The following is a 13,627-nucleotide window of genomic DNA, read 5'->3' as shown; positions in this document are numbered from 1 at the left end:
AACACTTTCCCAGGGTTTTCGAGTTTGACAGACCAATCACTGTGCGTCTTTAATCGAAAAAATAACAAGTGCGAGATGATTTATATCGGTGTCGTGCGTAATTGTCCTAAATTGTTATTTATCCAAGAAAAGGAACTTAAATTAATGATAACTATGGAAATAACCTTTAAGTGGTTTTGTTTTTGCAATCAGTCTTACACAACACGTCACGAAAAGTGAATCCAATTTCTTTGTAACAAAAAAGACTCCTCGCCGTTTTAAATGGTAAAGATTTTTAATTAGTTTATAAATATTTCTTTTTTTAATTCAGCATACAAAAATGACAGTATGTACATCCACAAATAAGTGGTTCATGAAGGCTGACCCATATACTCTGTTCTCATCCTCAGAGAGGTTGGAGATTTGAACGCCTGCACGTTTGGTTTCGAGTAAAAATTTAACAAGGCACAACACATCCAATGTCCTTGCTTGTATATGTGGAATAAATGCAGGTATTTCTCCTCTAACAGCTTAGAACTGAAGTATCAGACCCAGCAGATGGAAGCCATTGCACAGTTCCTCATCCATTAGCCGTATTTCAAGTTCCCTTTCATGTTCAACACTTTCTTCGTGTTTTCAGTCTTAACTTGTGAAAGCAGAGTACCGAGGTCTGAATCCCTTAGAACTCGGAATGTGGAATCCTTTTCGGATCAATTTTCTTTGCAAAAAAGCGACCCAGGTACTGTGTAACAAAAATAAACTTTGCAAGATCCAGATAAAGAAGCATATGTTTCTATGCAAAAAATTCAAAATAACAGAGACAAGTGAGGACGGTGACCAACAGCTCGGTATTTTCGACCCAACCATGTTGATTTGTGCACTGAAAAATTCCATCTTTGAATTATTGCTTCTCTATAAATGTTCATAAAACCGAAAATAAATCATTTCTTCTTTAAAGTATACAAGCTGGAAAAGCATAACACAAATGTAAGCCTTGTTGGTAACATAGTGCTTTGGTTATCTGTGGTCTGAGAATTCAGCAGTTTTGTTAAATGATCAGGTATAACCAGCAGTGTTCCAGGTCTGATTGGTTGATAATAGGCACGAGGGTGACGTGACGGGGATTGGCGTGGCTGGCGGTGATGACTGCAGGCCGACTCATTTGCATACGTATCTCTCCACAGTCCGCTCGCACTTCTTGCACGTGACGTAGCAGCACCAGTGATATTTGCAGTGGCACCGTTCCACCACTCTCTCGGAGTAAGGGTTGTATCCTCTGCCACAGCACATCAGATCACAGCTGTCACTGCCATTGGAGGTTTTATTGCACTGCCTGTGGTGGAAACAAAAGAAAGAGAGAGGGTGGAGAATAAGTAAAGGAGAAAAGCTTGTGCCATGCCACCATAAAAAAAATCCAAAGGTTTACATTATATAAGTTGGTGTGTTCCTTGGGAATCGAACCCATGACCTTTGTGCATCTAACACAAAGCTCCACCATTTAACCATAAATACATTTTTTAAATCAGTTAGTGAGTTACACAAACGTATTCGGCTGGTTTTAGTTTTAAGAGCAGACATGAGTTTTTAGTGCATTTGAATGGCATTCAAAATCAATCAATTGCAGTAAAAGGCATGCATCTAAAATGCATGCATCTCAAAATGCATGCTTCTCACATTGTTTTTAAAAACTGTAATATTTTAGAAATAAATTAGAGTTAGAATAGTGGCAATGCCACTAAAATATTTATTTATAAGAAAATGTGACCCTAACTGTGAAAACCCCTACCCAAAATGATGTACCAATAGTCAGATACTTTTTTATTCTTTTTCGTGATACTGTCATGAATTTCTGCGTTTTTTGTGATTGTATCACGAATTTCTGTTTATGTATCATTGTCACGTATTTACCGAGCCCCTAAGGTGACACTGGAGTAAAAAAATCTAAAGTTTAGTTTCATGTGCTCATGTGAAACTTTCATGTGCTCACGCGAAAACTTATATGCAGATTTTTTTTCAAATTTTAGTTTCGCACGCTCACGTGAAACTTTCGCGCGTTTACGTGAAACTTTCGCGCACTCACTTGAAACTTTCATGCACGCACGTGAAACTTTCGTGCACGCACGTGAAAGCAAAACTTTCACGTGAACACGCGATAGTTTCTCGTGCGCACGCGATAGTTTCCCGTGCGCTCGCGATAGTTTCCCGTGCGCATGCGAAACTAAACTTTATTTTATTTTTGCTCCATGTCCCCTTAGGGGCTCCGTACGTATTCAACTGCTTTTTCCTATTTTCAAACCATTTTCGGTTTAGGGTTATATTTGGTGTTTGCATTAGGATGTCACTTTAAGTAATGGTTTATACTATTTTTTCTGATTCATTTTTTTATATTTTCTAAATTTTAAAACATTGTCGCCTGGCATTAGGGTAAGAGTTGGGTTTGAAAAGGATGTCATTCTATGTAAATCTAACCCTAAACCGAAGCGACAATGGTAAGAAAATAGGACAAAACAGGTGAGTAACCAATACGTGACAATGACATATAAACAAAACATTTGTGATACGATCATTAAAAATTGGGAAATTGGTGACAGTATCACAAAAAAGAATCAAATAATTACGTGAGGTACGTAATTTCCTGTGACTGGGCTGGAAAACCCAGGTAAGGTAATTTTTTGTGATTGACTGTTTTGTACATAAAATAATTCTACATAATGTAAAGAACAGTAAAAATATAACCATGATATCTTTAATATTGACTGATTAATTATAGAAGCTCCAAATCTCATCTTTAGCTTGTATTTCAAAGACAGGGTCATAAATATCCAAATAAAATCTCAACACTACCATCCAACCATCATGATCATTCCTCATTACATGATAAATCACTATCCAGACTTCAACATAATGTATTTAAAACCAAACAAAAATAGAAGACCTCGCTGACCATGTGAGCCATCACTAAGCATAAATCTTTTTCAAACCATATGAACATTTAGCTCGGCCACATACAGTAATAACCCAGCAGCTTAAACCTCCTCATAGCTGGTTTGAGAGCCTGGTGATTTGTACCTAGGGAACATTTACTCTAAGATTTAAGTCTAGCTGGAGTGCATCTTGTAAAGGCCTTCATTTACTAAAGCCTAAGGCATGTTAAGTAAGCAAAAAAATAGCCCTGTCATAAATCACATTCTATACACTAGGGGTCGGCCTGTGTGTAGCCCTCTGTGCGTAAGTGCATTGTTTTATAATTGTGTGGTGTTAATGGCCTGGGTGCTGAGAGACAGAGAGTATGGCAACTATGAGAAGGAGGGAGAGAAGAAGAATGCTGTTATTTAAAACTAGAACAAAGCTGTCGCTTTAAAAAAAGAGTCGCTCTCAGGTCAGTGTGAAGTCTGTGTAATATACTCTTAAATTTCAATGAGTAGCCCATACGGCACACATTTAGGGGCAGTTTCCCGGACTGGGGTTTAGATTAATCCAGGACTAGGTCTTCGTAGTTACGTTTTTACAAACATATAAAAAATAATACTGGTGTGCATCTTGAGATCAAACAATGGCACTTATATGTATGTCAGTGCAAGATGTTTTGAAATTAAGACAGCTCTAACATGCATTTTAGTCTGCGACTAGGATATGGAAAAGGTTGTATTTTGTTAACATTAGTAACAAAAAGTAATCGTTTTACATGATTTATTCAACTTTATTAATGTTAGTTAAAGGAAAACACCACCATTTTCAATATTTTACTATGTTCTTACCTCATCTTATACAAATTAATACATACCTATCTTTTTTCAATGCGTGCGCTTAATCTTTGTATAGCACCTCGTGAATGTGTTAGCATTTAGCCTAGCCCCATTCATTCCTTAGGATCCAAACAGGGATGAATTTTAAACCCACCAAACACTTCCATGTTTTCCCTTTTTAAAGACTGTTACATGAGTAGTTACACGAGTAAATACGGTGGCACAAAATAATACGTTTGTTTGGATCCTAAGGAATAAATGGGGCTAGGCTAAATCCTAACACATTCAGGAGGCGCTGTACAAAGATTAAAAGTGCACGCATTGAAAAAAGATTGGTATGTATTAATTTGTCTAAGTTGAGGTAAGAACAAAGTAAAAAATAAAAAAATGGTAGTGTTTTCTTTTAATGCCAATACAATTGTTCGTGTTAGTTCATTGTGCATTACTAATATTAACAAATGAAGAGTTTCGTTGCAAAACGAGATAACTCCGTTTTTTTAATTTTTCAGAAAACTCATTTTTTGGTTGTGCATTCCAATTAATATCAATGCAACTGCAGTTTTTTTTATTTAAACCTTCATAACTTAAAGAATACAGCTAAAAAGCACCATAAAACAAAATAATAACATGATAACATAATAATAAACATGTTTTGACAAAAATGTAAAAAAAAAGAATTTATCTCGTTTTGAAACGAAACTCTTCAAATACACTTTTGATTTCCAAAACAAATGAATAAATGTTGAATTTTACATTAAATAACATTACTAAATGCCGTATTGTTCATTGTTGATTCAGTTTAGCACATGTTAACAAATGAAGAGTTTCGTTGCAAAACGAGATAACCACCAATTTTTTAATTGTTCAGAAATCTTGTTTTTTGGTTGTGCATTCCAATTAATATCAATTGAACTGCAGTTGGTTTGTTTTGATTTAAACCTTCATAACTTAAAAAATACAGCTAAGTAGCACTATAAAACAAAATAATAACATGATAACATAATAATAAACATGTTTTGACAAAAATGTAAAAAAATGGATTTATCTCGTTTTGCAACGAAACTCAAATACAACCTTATGTTACAAAAAATCCAAATTACAAAAACATCTACACATTTACATTTAAACCTGCTAATAAAAGTGATCTGGTTTTATAATTAGTTTACATTAGTTTAACAGCTGTGATTTTCTTTACCCCAAAGTGAAAACACATCACTAATAGTTCTCTCTCAGGAAAATACTGCCGCGCTTGTTTCTTTAGTCACGATCATCTCTCTAAGCCTTTGGGATGTAATCTGTCTGAACTTTTAATGCACTAATTTTATTAATAAGAGCCATGTGGTCCACAATGCAAATTTGGGAACATTGAGAGCAATGTAACTTTAGATGAGCGAGATGAGATATGTTCGGGTTAATCTATCTTGTCTCTCACCGCCAAATCAGATTGCATGTTATCCTCTCTCTACAGCTTTAGTTAGGCTAACACTCGGGAATCATTATCTTAAGTCCCTCCAAACCACAATGAGAGGAGAATGATAGCGGCTTCCTGCCCTTCGCTTTAATAAAACGTTATGTGTAAATCTGACAAAAGCAGTCCAGGTTTGATTTTCTATTCTCAGTGGTTACTCTCATTATTTTCGCATTACTGTATTAACATTTGTTTTTGTATTTCAATCAAAATCAATACAAATCAAAACATTTAAATTATATGGTGGATAAGCACCTGATTGTTTAAATCATTATTTTTTCATTAAAGTAGTAAGAAATCGATTTTTTTATTTTTGTAATGATCCTGAAAATACTCTTAATTTTAATCTTGAGTACATTACATTTACATTTATTAGTGATGAAACATGACAGGCTGCTTGAAGAACCAACGTTAAAACAAACTTCGAGATGTTTTACAGGCAGGTACAGGGTAAAACGGCACGATGACCACCCTTACATTCCAGAGACCACCATGGTAGCAACAAGTGCGACACACATTGTTCCCTATTGACATTCTTTAGCATTTAAAGAACACACCAGTGTCTTGTGACTAAGTGTATAGCACTAAATATAAGAACAGAGAGCACGTGTAAGTGGCCTTATCTGGACTAATGCTGAGGATGCTCTCTGTGTGCTGAGTGCACCTGACATGTAGCACGTCTCCAGGTTATCTGGATGCTGACCTCAAATGTGAAACACTTTTAATATTCAACTGAAAATAACTTTTACAATGTAAATGGTAAAACAAATAGGCTAATTCTGTCTTTAAAATCGGACAGGATGATCCACGTTTAAAGCTTTTAAGAAATGTATAAACCAGTGGTCTCCAATGGTGCCCGCGGGCACCGGGTTGCCCGCACAGAGTGTGTGAGTTGCCCGCCAAAGCACATTCTATTAATAGCCTGAATTTTAATATTTATTCATTACATATTTTTATATTTTTTTACAAGTTTTGAATAAAATATATATAAAAAAGTAGCCCTCCACACTTCCTATATAAATGTGCCATGTTGCTTCAGACTTATTAATATATGACCTTGCCTAAATTATATTTTGTGATTTACTTTTTTTAGATAATATCATCATCATTCTGTAAAAATGCAACCTTGATATCTTTAATACTGACTGAGTAAGACCATGCCAAAGCTTGATATCAATGTAAAATCAGTGAGAATTTTTTTTAATGCATCTGATCCTGAACAATGTTGTCTTTTGGCACACTGCTGACAAAAGCTTTGAAAACCAGTAGGCCGCTAAACAATAAGTCCCGTTACATTGAGTTTACCACGGTTAAGTTATGGATAACTTGCGGAAAATTCTATAAGCCATATGAACCAATGGCTCCACGTAGCTTAGCCAAGAATAACAATACAGACAAACAAACAAAACAAAAGCAAGGAAGTGGACCTTACTTCATTCTTACTTGTATCTACACCTGAGCCTCCACTGATAAAGCAATAGGAAATAAGCAGGAAAGATTCATTGTCATGCTAATCTCCATGTGCAGCGTTGGTATCAACCGAGTGCTGTCTAAGCTCTGTGAATAGCAGCATTGCTCACAGACAGCCAATGATAACAGTAAAGAGGACACAGTCATTTTGGACATGTCAGACACACGTGTGTATGCGCGTGCATGCACACACACAATGCAAGTTTTTACATACAATGTGCCATTCTAACCAGGTTGCAAGGAACCACTTTAAAAACGACAAAAATATGACTAAAATAATACTTTTCATTACTTTATTATTGTATTGTTTGTTTTGTATTAATTTAAACCCCAAAATATGTAATTTTTGAAAAAATGAATCTCACCTGTCCTGAGTTCCGAAAGATCCCATCTTGTCATTCTTCATGCAGTAATCCGGTGAACTTTGCAGATAGACCAGCTCATTCTCTTGAACTGGCCGGATGTCGATATCTTTAGGGACGAGTTGCTTGCGTGTGCCCATGGGCCGATGGACCACCTTAGTGGCTGACAAGTACTTGGTCTTCAAATCCATAGCGATGTCCTTCAGGTCCTGTAGGCCCCTCCAACAGGTCCTAATGGAGCAGGAACCGGAAACGCCGTGGCATTTGCACTTCATGACCAGAGCATCTCGCAAAGCCTGCAGAGGAGATGATAGTGTGAACATCTTGACCATTTGTAACTACGTTGTGGCTAACCACAGATAAAACGTTAGTTTATTAAATCATATGACTTAATTTGGATTTGTAATATTCTCCTACCTGTCTGCCAACTTCGCTGTTGTGGAGATGCATCAGCTTATTGGCATTCGAGCCCGTTTTCTTTTTCATCTTCATGGGGGCATCTGAAAACTTGGAACCCATGAGAAGACCATAGTGCAGGTTATCAGCACACCCGCCCCATCTATAACCCGGCTCGGGTATTTCACCAGGAATCGGACCACAGGTGCACAACCTCAGATCTCCAGAAGTGCACGCGCGTGCTATAGTGTGACTTATGGCTGCTGCGGAGAGCGCGTACACGAACGCCGATTCCCTTGTTCCTGAAAAAGGACAAATTAAAACATATGAAGAGTTTTGTTGCAAAACCTGTATTTGTTTAGAATTCTCGTTTTTTGGTTGTGCATTTCAATGCAACTGCAGTTGGTTTGTTTTGATTTAAACCTTCATAACTTAAAAAATACAGCTAGTAGCAGCATAAAACAAAATAATAACATGATAACATAATAATAAACATGTTTTGACAAAAATGTAAAAAAAATGGATTTATCTCGTTTTGCAACGAAACTCTTCATATTTTCTTTCTTTACAGAAAAAAGTAATATAAAAAACAAGCAGCGATATGAAAGGATAATGACGGAAATTATGGAACTTCTTACATGGTGCACAAATGTCATGACATAATAATAGGGGTGACACAGTGTGACCCTGAATGAGGTACATCAAAGGCCGTCTCCTTAGTAGTACACTTATGAGAGATTTCGACTCCTGACAAAAGTAAACGGTGTGCGGTGCTGCATAGTTTTCTCTCAACGAGGGATCTGAAACTTCAACAAGATTTACTTTGACTATCCAGCAGCAGCGGCCCTTAATAAACAAATAGGGAGGATTATTTAACTACACGTCAAAGCACACTCGTATCAAAGCTGTGCGGAAATTTAAGACAGTCCGCGAGGTAGTAATAAAGTTTAGAGTATGTGAACAAAGAGATATGTTTTTTAACCAAAAGTAACGGCTTGACATTATGTAATTGATTTGATTTTTGGGCTTGGAGGCCACATAATAACTTGGCCTTAAACTAGAGCAGATAGCAAAAAATGCAATTCTTCATCTATTGCTACATGACTAACTCAATAGCATCTCTCATTGAATAGAAAGGATCCTATTGTTAGGATACACAGTAAACGCTGAACCTCCGTAAAGCCTCATATCAAACACAGTTTATGAAAGAAAAAGGCCCAAGAATTCTGCATTTCGGGTAGGCAGGAGCACAATGTCTTTTATCCAGCAGTGAGGCACTTAGGGGGAATATTCAGGCCAGCGTTTAACTGGCATACTCTGCCTTACCCGGAGCAAGGCTGTTTGAAGCTCATAAACTTTTCCCTTAACAATTAGATGAGCTTCTCAGACGTATAACAGCTTAAATGGAGACCACATTCTGGTTTAAAGAGAGGTTGTGTGGTCACTTCAGTTGGCTTGAAGGGACTGGCAATGAGGCCAAATTTAAGGCAACACACTGTGTCGTACAAACATTTATACATTTAATACATTTCAACAGTGGGACACCAAAAAACAAAACATATCCTTATGCATGCATTCTTGGACACTTCAGTAACTCACCTCGCTCCAGGTCTGGGAGGTATTTGGGAGCATCAATAGAGGAACAGTTCCAGCGCATGTCTGTAAAGGTTTTCTGGCAGACCTTTTTAACCTCCCTTGCAGCTTGGATGATAGTTTGCATGAGTTCCAGGTTGCTCCTACAGAGCTGGGCCTGAGAAGAGACGAGACCTGGCAACGTCTTGCAATTCTGGGTCTTGTTGATGTGCTGTGTGGTCTGCGCTAGTGACCTGAATGAGGAGGGTTATACGTTTTATTTAAGCACTGGAAAGACATTTGTTTAAATCCATTGCACTTTGCATTTTAAGCTAAAAAACTATTTTGGCGATCAAAATATTACCGTTAACGTTAAACTACTGTTAAAATGTTAAAGTAACGCTAAGATGAAATTGCATGCGAATTGTGGGCTCAACAAAAATCAAATAAATAAAGTCAGCTCTCAAATATTAGCCATGATCATAAACAGTTTAAATATGTTTGCGAAAGCATTCTCGCACGCATTTGAGCTGCGGGCTAAAATTGTTCGGTGTCTCGCTCACAAAGGCATGCAAACAACAAGCCATTCCCAGAGATAATCAATCAAGATGAGGCCAAAATGGAAGAGGGGGTATTTCTGCATTGCTGGAAAGCAAGAAAGCCAGTGGAAAAAACTCATTTATCCGCAAGATAATTTGGACAGAGTTAAAACACTACTTATGTACCATGGTAAAGTAGCTGTCAGACAGTATAAGAGGATTCATTCTTCAACGCGGAAAAATATTAACAGATTGTGGATCACTGAATGTGATTTAGTAAGCTTCTCTATTATATGAATTGTGGAAAGAATTCAGGCTTTGTTACTATACCATCTCTCTCTTTTACTGTATTCTCTTTTTATGTATTAGCGTTCGTGAGAACTAACCAATGCTTTCTCAGTCTTTGCCTGTTTCAGATTAGGAGCTGCCAGTTTATGTTCCATGATATGCTGTGACTGACAGACCAATGTCTTAACCTACACACGCACCTTCCTTCATTATCCAGCGAACACAGGTGTTTATTACAGCATCTGTTTTGCATTTCTTGCCATGCAATATCAAGACTGTGGAAACCTTTACTAACATCTTGCTCGAGCAAACCGGCCCCTCGCGTCTCAGTTTCTCCAGTATGTGATTAAGAGTGAGATTATGTGGATACAAAATATTCTGTAGATATCCCAAGTTAACAGGAAATTTGTGTTGTCAGGATATGGAATTAACAGTACGGTCTGTGTAATGTAACAGAATATACGTTTGTGAAGCTTCTTTTAAATTAACTTAGTAAAGCATGCCGAGTACATTTTAAACCGTTTTAGTATAGAAAGAGAGAAAAGAGCAACTCACAGCCATCTGATTCCAGTGCACTCCTTTGACAGAAGCAGGAATGTGAAGATACAGAGATGAAGTGAATGGGATGTTTGCTTCATGCTGAAGAATAAGATCCAGCTCGAGCAGAGGAGACTGATGCAGGTGCAAGGCTTTTTGGCACTGGTACAATTAAAAGGCAAAAGCCATGCCAATTATTCCTTCTTTTCTGCCTTCTTTACTTATTTCCCACCTCTCCTGCGTCAAAGATAAGAAATATTCAGATATTGATAACATTTGTGGGTGTACACTAAAATAATGGTTTTAAAATGGTTCTTTTTGGGTTGGATGTTGCAAAAAGAACCTTTAACGTCTACACTAGGCATATTTCTGATGCACAATAAAATAGTTGACTAAAAAGGTCTTTTGGAGAACCAGAAATGATTCTTCATCGAAACTTTATTTTTAAGAGTCGAGGTTTATTGCATACTCTCATAGGTGCAAAATACTTTGCTGCCAACTCGGATTTACAAGTCATTTCAACTTACTATTATTTATCTTGGCTAGAGATGAGTTGTTATATCTACAGGTGAGTTGTTATAACTTATAAAATATAGTTGAGAAAAGTCAACTTCATTTTATAAGTTGTGATAACTCATCTCTGTTGACATGACTTGTAAATCTGAGTTGATTTAACAAAACATTTTAAGGCAGCAAAGTTTACTTTACAGTGTATGTTGCAGATTATTAATTAATATTTTAGTTGCAGAGTAACTAAAATAAAAAAAAGTTTTTAAATGTTGGTTAGAAATACTTTCTATTTTTATGAAAATGCATATTACTAAATATAAACATTTACTTTTAATATGAATATGCTATTCATTTTTTTCTTAATAGGTTTAATTTATAGGCTACAGGGATTTATAATCGATTGCAAAATACGCATCTATACATATATTTAATAAACAAGTACTTTGCTGGGCAATCGTTCCTGTCCAAACATGAGGGGGAGAAACTTTTTAGATTTTCAAATATTTCCAGATTATCTTCCTCTGATGCAACAGGAGAGCAATAAATACATAAATACATACTACCTCCCAGTGGACACTGCAGTCTGGCCTCAGGCATGATGCGTCCAGACTGCGATTGTCCAGATTGCAAGTTTTTTTCGTTTTTCCCCTTCTGGCTATAAGCCTAACCAGACTACTATATAAAGCTATAGCCTACATTAAATCCTGTGGTTACAATTACAAAGTAGGTATTAAAGAATCAAATAATTACAGTCATTTTTATTTAGATTACAAACTATAAAAATAAATCATTAAAAAAACAGTGCAATGTATGTCTTATGTCTAGTCTAATCTATTGTCTAAAGCTATCTGCTTTCCGCACAACGTATTAATTATTCTTATTTTTAAACGATTCAATTTCATTCAGTATTAGTTATTTAAACACATAAAATTGATGTTCTTAGTTTATTTTTTTGCCTAAATAAATACGATATAAGCTACGAAAGATATTTTTATAATGCAACAAAACCCAACTGAACTATTCTAATGCAAGCTGCGTTTCTTTAAGTTTTCTTTATTTTATATCCTTCTTACATTTTAATCCTCTCTGTTCGTTTCGAAAAAACTATATGTTAATGAAAACATGAGGTAAACTTAAAATGCATTTAGTTCACATACAGTAGGCTTACATATACAGGCACTATTATAGCCTTCATTAATGCCCTGTGAATAACCTTTACATTTCCATTACGAGCCAGATAAATACACATTATAACCAGATTATTTTATGTGCATACGAAGTGTGAATGTGAATAATACACCAATAAAAACCTGTCATCACATTAGGCAAAAATTTTCGCGTAATAAACCAAAATGCACTTTTATCCTTACCTATATCTTATCAAATATAGACCGACGCCAACCAAATGCCAAAGTAATCCAAAAGTTAATCTTATTTTAAATCCAGTTCTCCAGGCAAAGCTTTAAATCTCCGTTAATCCGTTTTTTTGTGCGTGAGGAAAGTCCGAGTGTAAAAGCATCATGCAACAGTCCGATAATGAGATCTGTATGGCTCGCGCTGCGCAGTGCTGCACGCGCTCAGGAATCCGTTGAACTGACTGACTGTGCAGACAGGAGCGCGAGGTTATATGTGCCCGCGCAACACTTTGATCTCGCGCTGATGTCAGGGGCCATTAGCATAACAAAGTGGTTAAGGTTTCCGAGCCAAAGAAAACTTTGAAAATATGATCTGTGACACTCACGCGTCTCGCTGGTTTTGACACGGTATTTCAAGGCTGAGAGTTTTTTCTCAAGGTTATTTGCTTCGCGTGTAATTTTTCAGTGCATTGGACATGCGTGAGAAAATGAAGAAGTGAGAAATCCCGGGTCCATCAATTTTCAGGACATAAAATCACAAAATTCCCTAAATTGTTGGAAAGTTTGCGATTCTAGTGTTTGCATGGCCCATAAAATTAAAAGCTATACGGCTGTAAGCCAGAGTTTCCACACTTTGCCATTTACAGTGCAGTACACCGTCCATCACCCTTAAAAATAAAGTTTTCTGCAGGGATCTTTGTTGAGCTGTAGGGTTCCATAAAGAACCTTTAAAAGAATGTTTCTGCTGCACAAAAGGTACTAATAAAACTATGAGGAACCAAAAATGTTTCATATGGCAGAACTCTTTTTAGCACCTTTATTATTAAGAGTAATAGCTGGCCACTTTAAAAACAAGGCAATACTCCAAGGACGCTAATAATAATCCTAACATGATAGATATAACCTAGTGCACATCTCATTTTAGACACTATGACAAAGGTCCTTCAACGTTTTGCACTATAAATGATTCAACCCTCAGAAAAACTCACAGTAGCCCACATCAAAGCAAAGATATTTCTTAATTTATAATAAGCTATGTAATTCCCTTGCTATTTTTGGTCTATCAATAAGTATGAAAAAGCCATATGCAATTACAGATTGGTAATAATATATAAATCTGTTTTCATAAAATAAAAACAGACCATAATATGTGCCCATTTATTACAGAACTCATCACACACAATGGCCAAGTTATATTTTTACCATTTAGAGTAACTGTCATTTCAATAGTGTCTATGGTGTGATAAAAGTCAAGATGTTTCTTGCCATATGCTTCTGTTATTAACCTGGCTTTCTGGTCCAAGGCTTTCACCTCCTGCAGTGGATTTTGTAACACATACAAGCTTTCCCTGTAAAATACACCCCACAAGCCCATTTACAAGTAATGACGCAATTAAAATACAAT

At 36.3% G+C, this 13,627-nt stretch overlaps 1 protein-coding gene across 2 annotated transcripts; it reads right to left on the bottom strand.

The window, feature by feature from the left end:
- Positions 1 to 255: 255 nt before the first annotated feature.
- Positions 256 to 12,579, bottom strand: wnt11 (wingless-type MMTV integration site family, member 11). 2 transcript variants are annotated; one of them, XM_055208221.2, is made up of 6 exons: positions 12,238 to 12,579; positions 10,376 to 10,589; positions 9,021 to 9,247; positions 7,443 to 7,723; positions 7,029 to 7,321; positions 256 to 1,312 (listed from the first exon to the last, which is right to left on the bottom strand). In XM_055208221.2, exons 2-6 carry the CDS (start codon positions 10,456 to 10,458, stop codon positions 1,138 to 1,140), a joined length of 1,059 nt encoding a protein of 352 aa, XP_055064196.2. In that variant the 5' UTR covers positions 10,459 to 10,589; positions 12,238 to 12,579; the 3' UTR covers positions 256 to 1,137. The 2 variants fall into 2 exon arrangements, with proteins under 2 accessions (XP_055064196.2, XP_055064195.2); XM_055208220.2 differs by having other exon boundaries at positions 10,376 to 10,594; positions 12,238 to 12,578.
- Positions 12,580 to 13,627: the final 1,048 nt, after the last annotated feature.

Source organism: Misgurnus anguillicaudatus, chromosome 12 (genome assembly GCF_027580225.2).
Source record: "Misgurnus anguillicaudatus chromosome 12, ASM2758022v2, whole genome shotgun sequence".
NCBI lineage: Eukaryota > Metazoa > Chordata > Actinopteri > Cypriniformes > Cobitidae > Misgurnus > Misgurnus anguillicaudatus.
This window is presented reverse-complemented; position numbering and strand designations above follow the sequence as displayed.

Coding starts and splice junctions, on each gene's coding strand:
- wnt11 (XM_055208221.2), bottom strand. CDS start 10,458: ATGAAGCAAACATCCCATTCACTTCATCTCTGTATCTTCACATTCCTG. Junction 7,724..9,020: donor CCTCCCAGACCTGGAGCGAG/GTGAGTTACTGA, acceptor GTCCTTTTTCAG/GAACAAGGGAATCGGCGTTC. Junction 7,322..7,442: donor ACAGCGAAGTTGGCAGACAG/GTAGGAGAATAT, acceptor TCTCCTCTGCAG/GCTTTGCGAGATGCTCTGGT.